Genomic DNA, 18,542 nt, shown 5'->3' with positions numbered 1-18,542 from the left:
TCCTTTACTTTTGAAACATTGTTGAGGTCTATGTAGTTTGTGCTACCCTATAAAAAATTTAAGTTTTTGTTCTAGATGTTGGTTTATGGATGTATTGAATGTCTTTGCTTTTTTACACAGGCTGGTTGATAAAATTAATGTTTCTATTGGCCAAGACCCAAACTCAAAGGCTTTAATTGGAGTTCTTGATATTTATGGATTTGAAAGTTTTAAGAACAATAGGTATGATGTCCTTTCGTATCTGTTTCTAGCTTGTAAAAATGGTCTTGATCCATGATTCTCTTTTGTGGTACTTAACGGTGAATTACATCTGGCCAGTTTTGAGCAATTCTGCATCAACTACACGAATGAGAAGTTGCAACAACATTTTAATCAGGTTTATATTCCTTGCTGAGTACTTTCTAATGACTTTATTTGGTAGTTTGATATTTCAGCAATCCATAACCTTAAGCTACTATATACCGTGGCAGCACGTGTTCAAAATGGAGCAGGAAGATTACACAAAAGAGGAAATCAACTGGAGCTACATAGAATTTGTTGACAATCAAGATGTGTTGGATTTGATTGAGAAGGTTCGAGGCTGTTCTATTTTTTTGTTTCATTAAACTAAACTGCTTTCTCTACTAACATGAATAATGTTGGTTTTCATGGTGCTGTTGTTTGCACGATGTATTTTCCCTACATCATTCAAGCTATGTCACACAGACTCTTCTAACAGGGCACCACACCCGCGTCGCACCCGCACCCAGGCGGGTCTGACACTTGGACACAGCTTCCTTTGTGTTAGGTGAAGTCAACCACACTGAGGTCCATTTCTATCCAAAAGCAGATTCATTTAACCCTAATAAAGTCCATTTTTATCTATATTATATATATAAATACATAAATGGCAATGCACACAAATACACATAGTGTTAACTTAAAACTGTTAAAAATTTTATATATATATATATATATCCTCCCCGCATCCTCGCACCCAAGTTTTTTTTAAAGTGCCGCATCCGCACCCGTACCCACACCCGCATCTGCACCCGCACCTATGTGACATAGCATTCAAGTAATAAAATAAATTATGGAGAAACTTATGGGTACTGATTTTTGCGCTGATAAAAAATAGAGAATACTTTGCAAAGAATATTCTTCTTCTTCACTATTTGATCATCTGCCTTAGACCAAATTACTTTGCCATGCATGGGAAGGCTAGCATACTAGTTTGTTTCCTAGGACCTGCTTTTTTTCTCATCCTAGCACTTTAGTTGAATTCCTCAAGATTCTTACTCTATGTAGTATATGATTGCAACTAGCCATTTACTGGTTTTGGTTCTAAGGACAAGCTCCTCCATGTGCCTTGGAAGTTGGAACAATACCCTCTTCCATCTTCACGACTCACCTTCCTAGTATTCAGTATATGAGTATTAATTACCAGATACCAAATGTGTGTTACCTTTGCCTTTGGATTGCTCCTAGGAAGAATTGTTCCAAAACTCACCTTTGTGGAAAATTTTCATTGTGAATATTTCAATACAATTGCATGGTCTTATTTTTTTCTGCTGAAGTGAAGCAATAAAAATATTAAAAACAGAAAACACGCATATTCATACAATCTTATATTGAATGTCAGAAAATTAGTGATAAAATTTGGATAACCAACGCAAATTGCCAATTCTTCAAAAGCATTACAACCAAAGGAAGAAAAAGACTAGATACAGGAAGCTTGTTTCTTCTTAATACAGGAAAGTGACATGCTAGGAATTATGGGACATTATGGGATTTTTTATTGATTTTTCCAGCTGAGATGTCATTATGGTATTTTTGTTGATTTTGTCAGCTGAGATGTCAATGTAAAATTGTCTATGATAAGACAATACACATACGAGCACAAATACTTTAGAAAGGATGTGCACGAAGGCACTCTCACAACACTTGAACAAAGTACGCAAAAGCGTAAAAATAATAAACATGCACTATGACATGTATTTTATAGAAAGAAGCAAATGCTTGAGACTCTCAAGCTTGAAGAAAACAAGGGGGGAACACCCCTATTTATACAAGAGGAAGGAGGTGCAAAGGGGCTCCCAAAGGAGTCGTTGGGGAGCCCCCAACGACTCTATTGGGGGACCCCCAATGCACCTTTATGAAAAGGTAAAAATAATAAAAATAAAAAATAATACAAAAAATAAAAAGAAGAAAAATACAGCATATTCCAAATGGAATTTGCGCAAGAAGGGAAATTACAATTATACCCTTATTGGGTAAACAAAAAGAAAAAATATATAAATAAATATATATATATATATATATATTTATATATATATAGAGATACATATACATATACATATAAATATTATATGTATATGTATCTCTATGTATATAAGTATATATATATATATTTATATTTACATCAACGATTTTGGGAGATACATTTTAACACCCCCCCTCAAACTTACGGTGTGATAACCGCAAGTTTGCCAAGGAGGAAATGAAATCTGGGCGAACATAGAGCTTTGGTGAAGAAGTCAGCAAGTTGATACTCAGACGTTACGTATGGCAGATCAATGACCTTCTTCAAGTATTCTTCTCTGACATAATGACAGTCCATCTCTATATGCTTTGTTCGCTCGTGAAAGGTGTGGTTCTTGGCAATATAAATTGCACTTTTGTTGTCACAACACAATTTTGTTGGTTTTCTGATAAACACTCCCATATCTGCCAAAAGGCGTCGAATCCATACAATTTCCATGGTGGTAGATGCCATGGATCTATATTCGGCTTCAGTGGATGACAGGGAGACCTTCTGTTGTTTTTTACATCGCCATGAGATAAAAAACTCACCTAAGAAAACACAGAAACCAGTGGTGGAGTGACGGTTATTAGGGTCACATCCCCAATCTGAGTCAGTATAAGCAAACAATTTCAATTCAGAAGAAGAAGATATGAATACTCCCTTATTCACAGTTCCCTTTAAATATCTGATGATGCGAAATACAACACTCATATGAACGGTTGTAAGAGCGTGCTGAAACTGACTGACGATGTGTATAGCATGTGACAAATCGGGTCGAGTAATGCTAAGATACATTAAAGAACCTACCAACTGCCTGTAAGGAGTAGGATCGATTAAAGGAACCCCATCGTCAATCTTCATTTTTGCTCCCACAACTTTAGGAGTTTCACATACTTTGTCATCAGAAATACCTGACCTGTCAATAATCTCGCAGGCAAGTTTAGACTGAGATAAAAAATAACCACGTTGCGAATAGGCAACCTCAATTCCAAGAAAATATGTCAGAAAACCTAAGTCTGACATCTCAAATTTTGAAGTCAAGACGGACTTAATACCCTTGACTCCTTGAACATCATCACCTGTAATTAACATATCATCAACGTAGAGCAACAAAATTATAATCCCTGCATTAGATTTTCTAGTAAACAAAGCAGTGTCAATATAACATGAGGAAAAAACATTTTCCAGCATTACACTGGTAAACCTATCATACCAGGCTTTGGGGGCCTGCTTTAAACCATAGAGAGCCTTTCGAAGACGAAGAACTTTATCTTTAGGAATTATCATGCCTGGTGGGGCATCCATATATACTTCTTCGTTAAGATCACCATTTAAGAAGACATTTTTAACATCTATTTGAAAAATGTTCCAATTTTTAATAGATGCAATAGTAATAAGACACCTAACCGTGACCATTCGAGCTACCGGGGCAAAGGTTTCTTCGTAATCAATTCCATACTCTTGCCCATACCCTTTTGCAACTAAGTGAACTTTATACCTTTCTAGAGAACCGTCGCTCTTAGTTTTAACTTTAAAGACCCATCGACAACCTATAGTTTTCTTTCCTATAGGTAGAGTTTGGAAATCCCAAGTTTCTGCCCTTTTAAGAGCATCAAGTTCACTTTGCATGGCTTCTTGCCATTCTATACATTTTTTAGCTTCTTCAAAATTTCTTGGTTCAAAATAAGAGTGAATGGCACTAAGACAAGCCCTATATCGGGATGAAAAAAAATCAAAAGAGACAAAACGAGTTGGAGGTCTTCTATTCCTTTCAGATCTTCTATGGTCAAGAGTAGTAGAAAGCTCACTATATTGATCAATAGCACTTCTAAAGGTGTCTTGGTTTCTACGAGAGTAGGTTATTGGCTCACTTGGAACTCTACTTTCTTGTTCATTGATTAAGTTATGTTCACCAATATCTCCATCATTTTCCTCATCATGGTTTAATGATACATCATCATCACTAGATATATCATCATTACTAGACAATAAGTCGAATAAGGAGTAATCAAATTTTTTTTGTTGAGAAACATTTTTTTCAAAACCACTCTCATTTTCTAAAAAAGTTACATTTCTAGAGACATATAGCTTATCATCTCGAAGGTCATAACAACGAAAACCTTTTTGAGTTTCGGAATAACCAAGAAAGGCACAAGGAATAGCCTTGGGAGAGAGCTTGTCATTCTTATCCGTAAGTATGAAACACTTACATCTAAAGACTCTTAACCTATTATAATCAGGTTCAAGCTTATGTAATACCTCAAAGGGAGATGTTTTTCCTAATATCTTAGATGGTAAGCGATTTATCAAATAAACAGAAGCAAAAGCTTCTTCAGCCCAAAATTTTTTAGGAATATTTTGAGATATAAGGAGAGTCCTAGTGGTCTCGATAATGTGCCTATGTTTCCTTTCAGCCAACCTATTCTGTTGATGCGTTTTAGGACAAGACCTTTGGTGAACAATACCGTGATCCTCAAGATATACCTTAAATTGATTGGAGAGATATTCTCCTCCAGAGTCACTTCTAAAAATCTTTATGTTACTGTTGAATTGATTCTTAATCATTGAATGAAAATTTTTAAAACACGAAAACACTTCATGTTTAAACTTGAGAAAATATATCCACGAATATCTAGAAAAATCATCCACAAATATTACGTAATAAGAAAAACCTCCTTTTGAAACAACAGGTGCAGGTCCCCAAACATCTGAATGAACAATTTCAAAAGTTTTAGAAGAGAACATAGTTCTTTGCTCAAAAGGTAAACTTCGCATTTTTCCGAGAATACAATCATTACAAAAAAAAAAGCTTTTACATAGGTCTTTTGCAAAATGTAAATATGATAACTTGCTGATATTATGATGACCAAGTCTTTTGTGCCACACATTTATATCTTTATGTCGGGCAACATTACACAAAACTTTTGGAACTTGAAGAGATTCCATATAGTATAAATCTCCTCTTCTAAAGCCTTCCCCAATCAATTTCCCGGACTGACGATCCTGTATTAAACATTTATCACAAGAGAATTTAATATCGCAGCCATGGTCCGTGAGTTGAGAAACAGAGAGGAGATTTAAGTTTAGTTTAGGTATAAATCTGATTTTTGGAATAAAAAACTCTTGAGTTTCAAAATTACCTATTCCTTTAATTTCAAGAGAGGTTCCATCCGCAGTGGAGACATAAGATAGGGAACCATTTTTCGAGTAATCGGAGAGTGAAAAAATGTTTGGGGACATATGAAAGGATGCACCGGAGTTCAAAAGCCAAGAGATTTTACCTGGAGAGTAAGAAGTGAATACGGCCGCACCGGAGGTAGATCCCTTGAGAAGAGGTTGAAGAGCTTCCACTATTTGATTTATGGAGAGGGTCCCACTTTAAGATGCCTCCTCTTTCTGCGGTACACCAGTGGTAGCCATGGCTAGGAGCTTCTTCCATTTGGGACATATGGGTTTGATATGCCCCGGTTCTTTACAAAAATGACAAATAGTTTTGCTATAATCCCTTTTTCTTCTTTGACCACCATTTTCACCTTGATTTTGAAATTTAAAGTGAGGGGGACGATAGGTTCTTACATTGTTTCCAGGTCTTGATACGGCATTAACCTCACTATTTTCTTCAATACTACAAGGAACCGCAAGAACATTTGGTCCTTGTTTACATAAATTCATACGAGTCTCTTCACCACTTAATTTGGTGAGAACATCTGTGAGAATGGCCCACTCGATCTTGCTGGAACGTGAGAATGAGGCATGAGAGAGAGAGAGAGCTGCGGCAGCATAAGGGGGCTTCAATCTTGAAGTCGTGCCCTACTTTATGTTTATATATACATATGCAAAACAGTAACTGGGTTGGACCAAGTATTTGGATCCATACCCAGACATAAAGTTACAAGTTACACTGGAGAACCCAACCCACACTGGAAAACCCGATCCAGTTTATGATACAGTCTTAATACCCTCCCTCAAGTTGTGCATGGTCCTGTACCATGGACAACTTGCCTTTGAGATACCAAAACCGTGCACTCGTAAGTCCTTTGGTAAGTAGATCAACAACTTGATCTTCTGTTGGTACATAGACTGGAATAACTTCTTTGTCCTCTACCTTCTGTCGGACAAAATGTTGATCGATCTCTATGTGTTTCGTTCGACCATGGTGGATAGGATTGAAAGCAATTTGAATGGCACTTTGATTATCGCAAAACAGATTCGCAACCTTCACTTTTTCTCCTATCTCTGTTAATAAATGTCTTAACCATGTAACTTCGGCAGTGGCAGAGGCCATGGATCGGTACTCAGCTTCTGTACTTGAACGCGCAATAGCACGTTGCTTCCGACTACTCCATGCTATTAAGTTTTCATCAACATACACACAATACCCAGAGACTGACTTTCTATCGTCTGGATCTCCTGCCCAATCTGCATCTGCATACACTTCTAGTGGTCTATGTTCTCCTTTTGCCTTTGATTGACGATAAACAAGCCCATCTCCAAGAGTACCCTTTAAGTACCGAAGAATTCTTTTAACTGCATTCATGTGTTCTGTACGTGGATCGTGCATGAACTGAGAGACTTGATTCACTGCATATACAATATCCGACCTCGTAAAAGTAAGATATTGAAGCATCCCAACTAAGCGACGATAATATTTCGGGTCCTCATAGATCTCCCCATCTTGAGCACTGAGTTTATGGTTTAACACGCTAAGAGTATTCAATGGCTTGCAGTTCTTCATTCTTGACTTCTCTAGAAGATCTAGAGCGTACTTGTGTTGGGTCATCAAGAGGCTAGTATTTTGTCGATCCACTTCAACCCCCAAGAAATATCGTAGGACACTCAGGTCCTTCATCTTGAACTTCTGATTCAGTAGGATCTTTGTAGCCTCTATATGCTTGCAAGAACTTCCTGTAATAATAATGTCATCTACATATATAAGAAGTAAGGTGTTGACCTGATGTTCTCGAAAAATGAACAATGAATGATCAAGTTGAGAACGGACAAATCCAAATCGTTGTACTTCAATGGAGAAACTGTCAAACCATGACCGAGATGCTTGTTTTAGTCCATAAATGGCTCGTCGCAACCTGCAAACATGTGTCTCAGGATTGTTTTCTGCATAACCAAGAGGCTGCTCCATGTAAACTTCCTCCTTTAGATCACCATGTAAGAATGCATTTTTAACATCAAGTTGACTTAGAGACCATCCATGCTGAACCACCAAGGATAACACAAGTCGAATGGTTCCCATTTTTACAACTGGACTAAAGGTCTCGTCATAGTCTTCTCCATATGCTTGTGTGAAGCCTTTAGCGACTAGTCTTGCCTTATATCTTTCAATGGATCCGTCAGGTTTGTACTTAATTTTATATATCCACTTAGACCCTACAACATTCTTATCCGGAGGCCTAAGAACTATTTCCCAGGTCCTACATTCATGCAAGGCTCCCATTTCTTCATTCATAGCATCTGCCCATTTTGATGACAAGGAGGCTTGGGAGAAATCGATGGGTTCTTCTTGTTTTTCAATCTCTGCAACGAATAACTGCATTTCTGTGGAAAAATTCTCATAGCTTACCCATCTTTCAATAGGGTGTCTGATCCTTTCCGAACGTTTGACATGCTCAGTTATGTGGGGTGTGTCCCTTCTTCTGACATACACTGCCCCTTTGAATCTTCTGCCATCTGGACGAGCAGTACCAGATGTCAAGGTTTCTTCTGCGATGGGAGACACAGTAGATCCTTGAGCAACTGTCAACATGTTCCCACTAGGTTCTGCATTGGTTTCCATGGGCTCACATTCATCTATCACTGTGTGACATGAAGCAGAGTTATCCATCTCTAGCTGATCAAATAATTCATTCGCTAGCCACGGCTGATAGCTTTCTTCCTTCTTAGTAACCCTTGCTTCTTTGTTCAAGATCTGAACATTGTTCTCATCAAAGACAACGTTTCGTGATATTTTAATGCGTCGAGTGTCTGGATCATAGCATCGATATCCTTTATACTCTTCAGCATACCCAACAAACCTGCATCTACAAGCTTTATCCTGAAATTTGTTACGTTGGGAACTGTCAATGTGAACATAACATACACATCCAAACACTCGTAGTTGACTGTATTGAGGTTGGGTACCAAACAACACGAAATAAGGAGTCAAATTATTCAACATTTTCATCGGTAAACGATTTATTATATAAACCGCAGAGTGGAAAGCTTCTGTCCAAAGACTTAAAGGAATATGAGTGTCATGCAACATACTTAGGGCACTTTCAACAATATGACGATGTTTTCTTTCCGCGACCCCATTTTGTTGTGGTGTGTGTGGGCAAGATATTCTACGCCTTATCCCGTTGTTTTGAAGAAATTCAGTAAATTCCTTTGATAGATACTCTCCCCCTTCGTCACACTGGAATTGTTGAATACTTGTCGAGAATTGATTGACAATAAGAGCATGAAATAAACGAAAGAATTTGAATACCTCAGACTTGTATTTCATAAAATAAATCCAAGTATATCTGGAATAACTATGAATGAATGTGACATAGTAGCGACTGCCAGACAAAGAGGGTTGTGGAGCAGGTCCCCAAACATCAGAATGAATAAGTTCAAAAGAAAAAGAAGCTCTTTCATTTATTGAATTGAAGGGAAGTACATGACTCTTACACAACTGACAACTAGAACAAAGAAAACCATCAACCTTATTATGCGGACTTGATCTTGAAATAAGACCGCTTGACACAAATTTCTCAAGAGAAGAATTATTACAATGACCCAAATGACAATGCCAAATATTTGGCTTATTGTACGAAGACAAACTCAAACAATCCTTAGATGAATCCAATTTGAATGGTTGACCAATTGACGATTTTGATCCAGCTCTACGAACAAGTGAAGAAGTCTCTTTGAGGATATACATATTTCCCTTTCGCTCTCCCTCAACGAGCGTCTTTTTCGTGAGTGGATCCTTGACACAGACAGAAGGAGTAAATTCGACGCAAGAATGAATGTCATCAACCAATTTAGAAACAAAAATGATATTTTTGACAATATTAGGGGAATGAAAAACATTGGACAATTTTAGGGAACCATCGGAAAGAGAAATATTCACGTTTCCAGTGTAAGTTATTGGATGGAGAGCTCCATCTCCAGTTTTAATACTTGCATTTCCATGATAAGGGATAGGTTTCAAAATCTTACCAATATCACCTGTCACGTGGGCTGCAGCTCCAGAATCAATATACCAAGTTCCCTGATCACCCTGTTTGAAATTCAATCCTGACAAAGCTGATATTAAAAGACTCTTGACATTGTCTTCATCCCATTGAGTTCCTCCAGTTTTTCCCTTGCTTGACGATTCTGTGATATTCATTTTCCCTTTGTTTTGCGGGTTGTGCCAACAATTTGCCTTGATATGTCCCTTTTTGTTGCACAAATAGCAAGTTGGAACATTTTTGAAATTGTGATTTCCCGAAAAACTACCTGACGGCATGCTAGGCGTGGGCAACAATCCACGCCCCCCTTGATTATTTCTTATCTGTCCATGTCCTCCTCGGAAGTGGCCACGTCCTCTCCCTGAATTTGTCCCTGTAAACAATACTTCTTGGCTTCCTGAATTGTTGCCTACATCTTCTCCTTTAATGGAAATTTCATATTGTAGTAATTTTTCCCGAAGATCCTCAAAGTTAGGAAGTGAAGGAAGACACAAGAGAGATGTTACCAACATATGATAATCTGATCCAAGCCCGTTTAGCGCTTGTTGAACTTTGTCCTTATCAGAAATCACACAGCCCACCATAGCCAATTGATCTGTGATGATCTTCACCTTGTTCATATACTCTGTAAGAGTCATGCTTTCTTTCTTTAGGAGTTGAAACTCCCTCTTCAAATGCATAATTCTTGCCTCTGAGATTTGAGAATAGGTCTTCGCAAGTTGTTCCCACAGCTCCATTGCTGAGCACTCATCTGGAATACCTACAAGAACCTCTTGCGAAAGAGTAGAGGTAATGTAGGCTACAACAGCTTGATCTCGTTTTCTCCAAGTGGTGAATTCAAGTTTTCGAATCAACTTGTTAGAAGTCTCTCCCTTATCGTCCACAATTTCCTGCACAATAAATTCTGATGGTGCAGAGATCATTCCATCTAGGTGTCCATAGAGATCGAGGCTCTTAATGAAAGGCAGTATTTGCCTCTTCCAGGTTAAATAGTTATTGTTATTCAGTTTGTCTGAGATAAGTTGTCCTAGAAAACTAGATGGCAGGGTAACAGAATCCATGAAAACTGAACTATAAAGTAGCTGACACACTTAAGGAATGACTTTAGATCTGAAATAAATTCAAACCAGATTAAATCAAGAATAAAGAATAAAGGAATAGGTATTTTAGATCTTGAAGGAATGACCAAAAATCAAGAATAAACGAGTGAAATTGGATCGGGAAGAAATAAAAATATGATTCGCTTCAGATCTGAAGTGAACTCAGATCTAACCGTGACAGACGAAGAAACAACAACAACTAAGAAAACAGATCTGATCTTTGGAGTAGATCTGATCTTGATTTCAGACTGGAATGAAACAGATGCAACAACCAAAGCACAATATATGAACCTAAACAGTTGATGGCTGTTTTCAGCTTAATACCAAATCTGATATCAGAACCCACGTTTGGGCAGATTCGGATTTCAGATAGCCTTTGGGTTCGACAGTCTGATCCAAATCAGACGTGATAAACAAAAGGAAGAAAAGGTAGATAAAGAGGGCAGCAGTCACGCAGGGTCCAATCTATCGATGAGATCGAACAGATCTATGATCAGATCTGAATCGATAGTTTGGAAGAAAACAAAAAAAGGAACGATGACTAAACAGAGAGGGAAAAGCTGAATAAAGACAGAAATGGAAGAGGATGCAGACATAAATAGAAAATAGAAAAGGAGGTAGATTGAAGAACCTGGAAGAAGAAACACCTGGGACGTTGATCTCGCTGGATAGCCCTAGACGGAACAACACCTACAGTGTCGATCTTGCTAGACACGCCCTTCGGAGTCGATTCACTGTGCAGAAGACTGCTCTGATACCATGTGAGAATGGCCCACTCGATCTTGCTGGAACGTGAGAATGAGGCGTGAGAGAGAGAGAGAGAGAGCTGCGGCAGCAAAGGGGGGCTTCCATCTTGAAGTCATGCCCTACTTTATGTTTATATATACATATACAAAACAGTAACTGGGTTGGACTAAGTATTTGGATCCATACCCAGACATAAAGTTACAAGTTACATTGGAGAACCCGACCCACACTGGAAAACCCGATCCAGTTTATGATACAGTCTTAATAACATCTTCAAGAGAAGGGGGGGAAAAGGAGGAAAGAAGAGATGACCTTATTTGCTCAAATTCGGGCCTTAGCCCATTCAAAAAGTTGAAGAACCGATCTTCTTCAAGTTGCTTGTGACGGAGCTCAATTGCCTCTCCACTCCATTTTGGTTCAAGCATTGCAAGCTCATCCCAAATAGAGGAAAGATCGGCAAAATATTCCCTAATTGTCATTTCACCTTGAGTAAGGGAGATAGCCTTCTTTTGAAGATAATACTTATGAGATAAATCCCTTGATGTGTACATTTTTTCAAGATAATGCCAAGCTTCCGATGCCTTTTTGAACTCAATAATGTTGACATTAATCTTGGTTTCCACGGATGAGAAAAACCATGAAAGAATCTTGAAATTCTTCATTTCTCATTCATCGTGCTTCTTGGAGTATTCTTCAAGGGCTTTGGTTCTTTCTTCTCCATCAAGAATCTTGATTTCGCTTCCATTTACCACGGTAATCTTGGGTTCCGGTTCCGGAATTGTGCCAAGTACATATCCCCATAGGCCCTTCCCTTTTATACGAGCCTCCATATTTCCGGCCCAAACATGATAGTAGGACCCATTTAATTTGAAACCAAGAGCAAAATGAGACTCTTTTTCGCCCATTAGAGAGCAAAGGGGGAGGGAGAAAAGCGTACCAACACAATATTTCCAACACCAACTTTGCACAAGATTCTTCTAAAATATTTGAGAAGAGAGATCCACCACTTCAAACTTCAAAGATCGGAAGACATGTTTTTCGAGGCACTCAAAAAAGGAGAATCCCACGATCTTCAATAATCAACCTTGCTCTGATACCATGTAAAATTGTCTATGATAAGACAATACGCATACAAGCACAAATACTTTAGAAAGGATGTGCACGAAGGCACTCTCACAACACTTGAACAAAGTACGCAAAAGCGTAAAAATAATAAACATGCACTATGGCATGTATTTTATAGAAAGAAGCAAATGCTTGAGACTCTCAAGCTTGAAGAAAACAAAGGGGGAACACCCCTATTTATACAAGAGGAAGGAGGTGCAAAGGGGCTCTCAAAGGAGTCGTTGGGGAGCCCCCAACGACTCTATTGGGGGACCCCCAATGCACCTTTATGAAAAGGTAAAAATAATAAAAATAAAAAATAACACAAAAAATAAAAAGAAGAAAAATACAGCATATTCCAAATGGAATATGCGCAAGAAGGGAAATTACAATTATACCCTTATCGGGTAAAAAAAAAGAAAAAATATATAAATATATATATTTATATATATATAGAGATACATATACATATAAATATTATATGTATATGTATCTCTATGTATATAAGTATATATATTTATATTTACATCAACGATTTTGGGAGATACATTTTAACAGTCAATGTGTTCATCTAGTTTTAAAAATTCCAACTGTGGATCGATATTGTCATTATGGTAACTACTTTCAATCTCGTAATAATTGATCTTTCAGAATGGATTATCAAAAATATTTTCCAGATTGTGTTTGCATTCACGGTCATTCTTTGTTGTTTATGGGGCATGTTGCTTTACAATTGAAGTTAACTGAAATTATGCATTGTAGTTATGTGATATTAGAGGAGGCTTTCTTTGACCACGATGAAAACTTTTATGTATAATAAATGGGAGAATGAATTACCATTGTTAACTGATGCATGTTGCTAAATTACTTTTCTTTTTTATTATTATGTTCGTCTCTTCTTAAATATATTCCCCAAAATACAAATTTGAAACACGAATGACTTAGTTGGCCTTTTGTACTCTACATGCACAGTTTAGAGCTGAACAATGAAAATAAAATATTTACATACTCAGCATAAGGCTTGATGTCAATGATGACGAAACATTTTTCTGCTCCTAGCATTAAACATGTCAATGTCAATTTACATTGACTGTATACTTTTTTTCCCTTTTTTCTTTGAATTGTGATTCACCTGTTTATTAAATGCCACATGTTTCTTGTTTACACAGAAACCAGGAGGAATTATTGTGCTGCTTGATGAAGCATGGTACACTTATCTCTTGAATTTTGTGCTTTTCTTATTTCTTGGGTCACCTTCCTTTTTTTCCTTTTACTTTAATTAAAAAAAAAATTACTTTTGCCCCTTCAAAAGAAAATTTGTGTTTTAACCATGCATTAGCTGATGTTACTCCTAATGGTCTTAACATTTGGAACTTATTTATTGAATAATTGTTTGCATTTTAGCATGTTTCCAAAGTCAACACATGAAACATTTGCCCAGAAGCTTTACCAGACATTCAAAAACAATAAGCGGTTTATCAAGCCAAAGCTTTCGCGTACCAATTTTACCATCTCTCACTATGCTGGAGAGGTAAAGGAAGAATGCTTCAATTTTATTTTGTTTGATATAATCATGAGTTCAGTGCTTGATACTTATTTCCCTGAAAAATGCTGCAGGTCACATATCAAGCTGATCTGTTTCTGGACAAGAACAAAGACTATGTGGTGGCAGAACATCAGGATCTATTGAGTGCTTCCAAATGCCCTTTTGTAACATCCTTGTTTCCTCCATCCCCTGAAGAGACATCAAAGTCATCGAAGTTTTCTTCCATTGGATCAAGATTTAAGGTTTTTTTTCTTCCATTTATTTCAATATGCAAGAATCTTCTATATTTTGGAGCATTTAGTTAAAGCATAATTATAAGCTTAATCTACTGATCCTTGAAAATCTACTGCTGTAGTAGCTCAAGTTTGGCTGGAGGATAATTGGACCTATGTAATTTGCGTTATTGTATTGATCATATTTTATATGTTAATATTATTTGAATTCATCCCTTTTCATAGATTACTGAAATATTCTCTTAAAAATTCTTATATTACGAGCAATAATGATGCTTATAAATGCAAGTTGACTGTGTCATGTATTTTTGTCCTGTTTTTGTTGCTAGTTGGTTGTCTTAAATCCTTTTTGTAAGTCTTGAATGCTAGCTATGAGGTTGAAATGCCATATTATTTTTGAATAAAATAATACAACTTGTCTGATAAGCCTCTCAATTTCACATATTACTCGCTTATGGATTGACTACCTTGTCAACCCTTTCCAATCTTGTCAAGTAATTTGTATTCTTTGCCAATGCTTTTCTTCTTGTATATGCATCGCCTATGACCTCCCAAACTTCATTACTGTTTATAGATACTTGAAGGTCCTTAAGATACTCAGACTTGCATATTTTGACTTTTGGAGTATAGAACATACAAATCAATTTGTTTGAAATCTAGGATAAATGGATAACATTGCTTTTTTACTGAGATAGATGTTTGGAAGATCAGTATGTATTAGCTTCAATATTTCAGAATAGCCTAATCAGATACACAAAATTTCTTGTTTACAGTTCACTTGTTAAATAATATTTCTCTGTGAGTCATCACCCAAACATTCTATTCTTTGATTGGCATTCTCTACAGTAATTTGCATTCCATGTGAAATCCCTTTTGTTAATGCATAATTTCAATTAATTGAATATACAGATGCAACTTCAATCTCTGATGGAAACCTTGAGCTCGATGGAGCCCCACTACATCCGATGTGTGAAACCAAACAATGTTCTAAAGCCAGCAATTTTTGAGAACTTCAACATTATTCAGCAATTACGTTGTGGTGTAAGGACTCTCTGAACAATCAATGTCCCTTTTTAGTGTTTCTGATCCTTCTTCTCAGCATCTGATGCTCAACTAACCAAGAAAATTTCATTATTCACACATATAGGGTGTTCTTGAGGCCATAAGGATCAGTTGTGCTGGTTATCCTACCAGGCGGACTTTCTATGAATTCCTTCACCGATTTGGTCTTCTTGCTCCAGAAGTATTGGATGGAAAGTGAGCAATCTACCTCTTATACAAAATGAAGAAAAGAAATATGTTATCAATAGAGTTTTTATTACTGATTTGCAATAAATGCTCGTTATATCAAATTAGTACTACAGTTTTAGTGATTGCTTTTTGTATTCTTTCCCTACACAGCTTTGATGAAAAAATTGCATGCCAAAAGATTCTAGATAAAATGGGTCTCAAAGGTTATCAGGTAATCTTTCCCATAAACTTACCAGCTGCAATCTTCTTTGCATGCTAGTTTTTTCCATTCCTGAGAATTTTTGTTGAGGTAATAAATTTTTCTTCAAGATCTTGTATTGCTGTTTTGTAAGTTGATTAAATGGAGTTTGAGAAATCCCATTTTATGTGAGGATTTTTCTTCTTTTGGGCAATTGATCTGTCATTATGAAAACTAGTTTGCCTTATCCGCATGTGATTGCCAACTGCAGATTGGAAAGTCAAAGGTCTTCCTGAGAGCTGGTCAGATGGCTGAGCTGGATGCATGCAGAGCAAGGGTACTAGGAAATGCAGCAAGAATTATTCAAAGACAGATTCGAACTCATATTGCTCGGAAAGAGTTTCTTTTGCTACGTAAATCTGCTATTCATTTGCAATCACGGTGGAGAGGTAAAGTTTTAAGTTATTTTGAAACTTTATCAAGTAACCTCTTGCATTTGTTGTGTTTTTTGCCTTTTTTTCATTTCATGAAGATTGTATTTGGATATTATTTTGCTGATGTTTATGAATCTAGCTGATTTATTAAATAAACTTCAGGAAGATTGGCTTGTAAATTGTATGAGTATATGAGAAGGGAGGCTGCTGCGAAGAAGATCCAGAAGAGTTTAAGAAGATATCTGGCTAGGAAGTCATATAATTCACTGAGGGCATCTGCAATCACACTGCAGACTGCTTTAAGGACAATGACTGCTCGCAATGAGTTCAGGTTTAGAAAGCAAACAAGAGCTGCTGTTATTATACAGGTAAGCTCGCTTACTGTTGAATGGCTTTTATTTGAATATTATTTTTCTGCCTAGTAAGAGATAAAATTTTGAATTAATTTTATATTACCTCTTAGAACTTGAGCCGTTTGTTCTTCATGACTGCTTGCAGGCTCATTGGCGTTGTTATAGAGAATATTCATATTATAAGAGGTTGAAAAGGGCAGCTATTGTTACTGAATGTGGCTGGAGATCACGGGTTGCCAGGAGAGAACTTCGGAGACTCAAAATGGTTAGATATGATACATAACTATGATTCTTTAGTCAAGCAATGATGCATAACATCAAATGCTTTGATTATTTAGCTTGGTTCAATCTGTGATAGTGTGTTTGCATGCATGTCTTCATTGGGGATTTGCAAGTTCAATAATGAATTCTCTGTTTTATTATATTGCACAAACTATTGATGGTTGTCAATATAAACTTTTTAGGCTGCAAGGGAAACTGGGGCACTCAAAGAAGCTAAGGACAAACTTGAGAAACGTGTGGAGGAACTAACATGGCGTTTGCAATTTGAGAAACGATCTAGGGTAGGAGTATTTTCTTGTTTTAATTTAACTTCAATTAAGTAAGGCCATTCCATTTATAATATTCAGTGTTTATCTCCATTTTCTTCAATTTTTAACTGTCACTTAGTGGATCACGAGTATTTTTCTTGTCAGTGCTTATGAAGTTAACTGTAACAATGACCAATGGTCATGCAAACATGCAGGTGGATCTTGAGGAAGCGAAAGCCCAAGAAGTATCCAAGTTAAATGATGCTTTACAAACCATGCAAATTCAACTGGATGAAGCAAACTCAATGATTATCAAAGAACGTGAGGCAGCTCGGAAAGCTATAGAAGATGCTCCTCCTGTCATCAAAGAAACACATGTTCTTGTTCAAGATACAAAAAAGATTGAAGCTTTATCTGCAGAGGTGGAAGGCTTGAAGGTAGTCCTACATGTCATAATTAAAGACAGATATCTATGCTATTTCAAGCTTTATTGTTCCATTTAATACATAAAAAATCTAACTTTATTGGCATAATAGTTTTTAGTGGTTCAATATCAAATACCAGAGATTTCCAAAATTCACCACTTTATACAGAATTAGTCTAACAGCTCATCAATATTGTCCAGGCCCTGTGGAATTATATAGTTGATAAAGAGGTTTTATACTTAGAATTATATTGAGATCAATAGGTATACTATACACAAAAGATAAATAAATTATATATTTTTGTTGTTATTTGCTTAAATGAAAACATACCAATACTAAGAAAAGTATTAATGCAAATACCTTTTTGAAGAAGAAAGCTGTATAAAAGATTAATCAGTAGAGTCATTTTGTATGTGTGTATATACGTATGCAATGCATGCGTGTGTGATATTCATGTATGAGAGAGAGAGAGAGAGAGAGAGAGAGAGAGAGAGAGAGAGAGAGAGAGAGAGAGAGAGAGAGAGAGAGAGAGAGAGAGAGAGAGAGAGAGATTTCAATCTCCGTTATGGTTAAGAACTGTTAAGATCGATTATCATTTGGGAAGTGGGGGAATATATGAAATTGAGGGTGTGTTGTCTTTAAAAACTATCTTTGAAAAATTATCACAGTTAAATAAGTAAATACTAATAGATGATGCATCTTTCAAACCTATCTTTAAAAAATTTCCAGTTAAAATAAGTAAAAAGGATTTTATGGAAAGTTATTTAAGCATCATTTAGCTAGTGTTTCACAAATTTGGATAGCGAAATTCCTTTAAACAACCTTAAGGACAAAGCAAATTTTGACTTCCATAAGTAATCACTTGAAGTCTGATGTCATTTGCATGATGCTGATTGTTTTTTGTCATGACTTTCCAACTGCTTTTATGTATTTTATGAAATATGATATGGTCTGCAAAATGGTCATCTGTCAGGGGATATTTTCATGATGCAATCATGCGGTGTGATATCCATTCGTAATTTTTCAAAGCTGGTCACCTTGGTGGTTTGTTTCTTATTTGTGAAAGACAGCATCCTAGCCTTTAACATATGTTGTTATATCTATTGTAGTGGTGATACTGCCATTGGGCTTAATTAACCGGATAAT

The 18,542-nt window shown here is 36.6% G+C and overlaps 1 protein-coding gene across 2 annotated transcripts in view; it reads left to right on the top strand.

Annotated features, from left to right (window-relative positions):
- The window catches only part of LOC149829423 (myosin-17-like), a 65,948-nt gene that overhangs the window by 17,798 nt on the left and 29,608 nt on the right, over positions 1-18,542 (top strand). For both annotated transcript variants that reach the window (XR_016433703.1, XM_090015930.1), the window contains exons 11-24: positions 121-222; positions 319-376; positions 471-572; positions 13,616-13,653; positions 13,851-13,977; positions 14,064-14,234; positions 15,135-15,266; positions 15,373-15,482; positions 15,627-15,687; positions 15,926-16,103; positions 16,251-16,456; positions 16,587-16,706; positions 16,906-17,004; positions 17,187-17,408. Coding sequence is in view for 1 of the 2 variants with exons in the window: in XM_090015930.1 (XP_089872056.1) it covers positions 121-222; positions 319-376; positions 471-572; positions 13,616-13,653; positions 13,851-13,977; positions 14,064-14,234; positions 15,135-15,266; positions 15,373-15,482; positions 15,627-15,687; positions 15,926-16,103; positions 16,251-16,456; positions 16,587-16,706; positions 16,906-17,004; positions 17,187-17,408 (1,726 nt within the window). In the remaining variant the exon portion in view is untranslated. The remainder of the gene's footprint in view (positions 1-120; positions 223-318; positions 377-470; positions 573-13,615; positions 13,654-13,850; positions 13,978-14,063; positions 14,235-15,134; positions 15,267-15,372; positions 15,483-15,626; positions 15,688-15,925; positions 16,104-16,250; positions 16,457-16,586; positions 16,707-16,905; positions 17,005-17,186; positions 17,409-18,542) is intronic.

This window comes from Nuphar pumila, chromosome 8 (genome assembly GCF_984573655.1).
Source record: "Nuphar pumila chromosome 8, dmNupPumi1.hap1.1, whole genome shotgun sequence".
Taxonomy (NCBI): Eukaryota; Viridiplantae; Streptophyta; class Magnoliopsida; order Nymphaeales; family Nymphaeaceae; genus Nuphar; species Nuphar pumila.
Note: the sequence above shows the minus strand (reverse complement) of the source record. Positions and strands in the feature narration are given on the sequence as shown.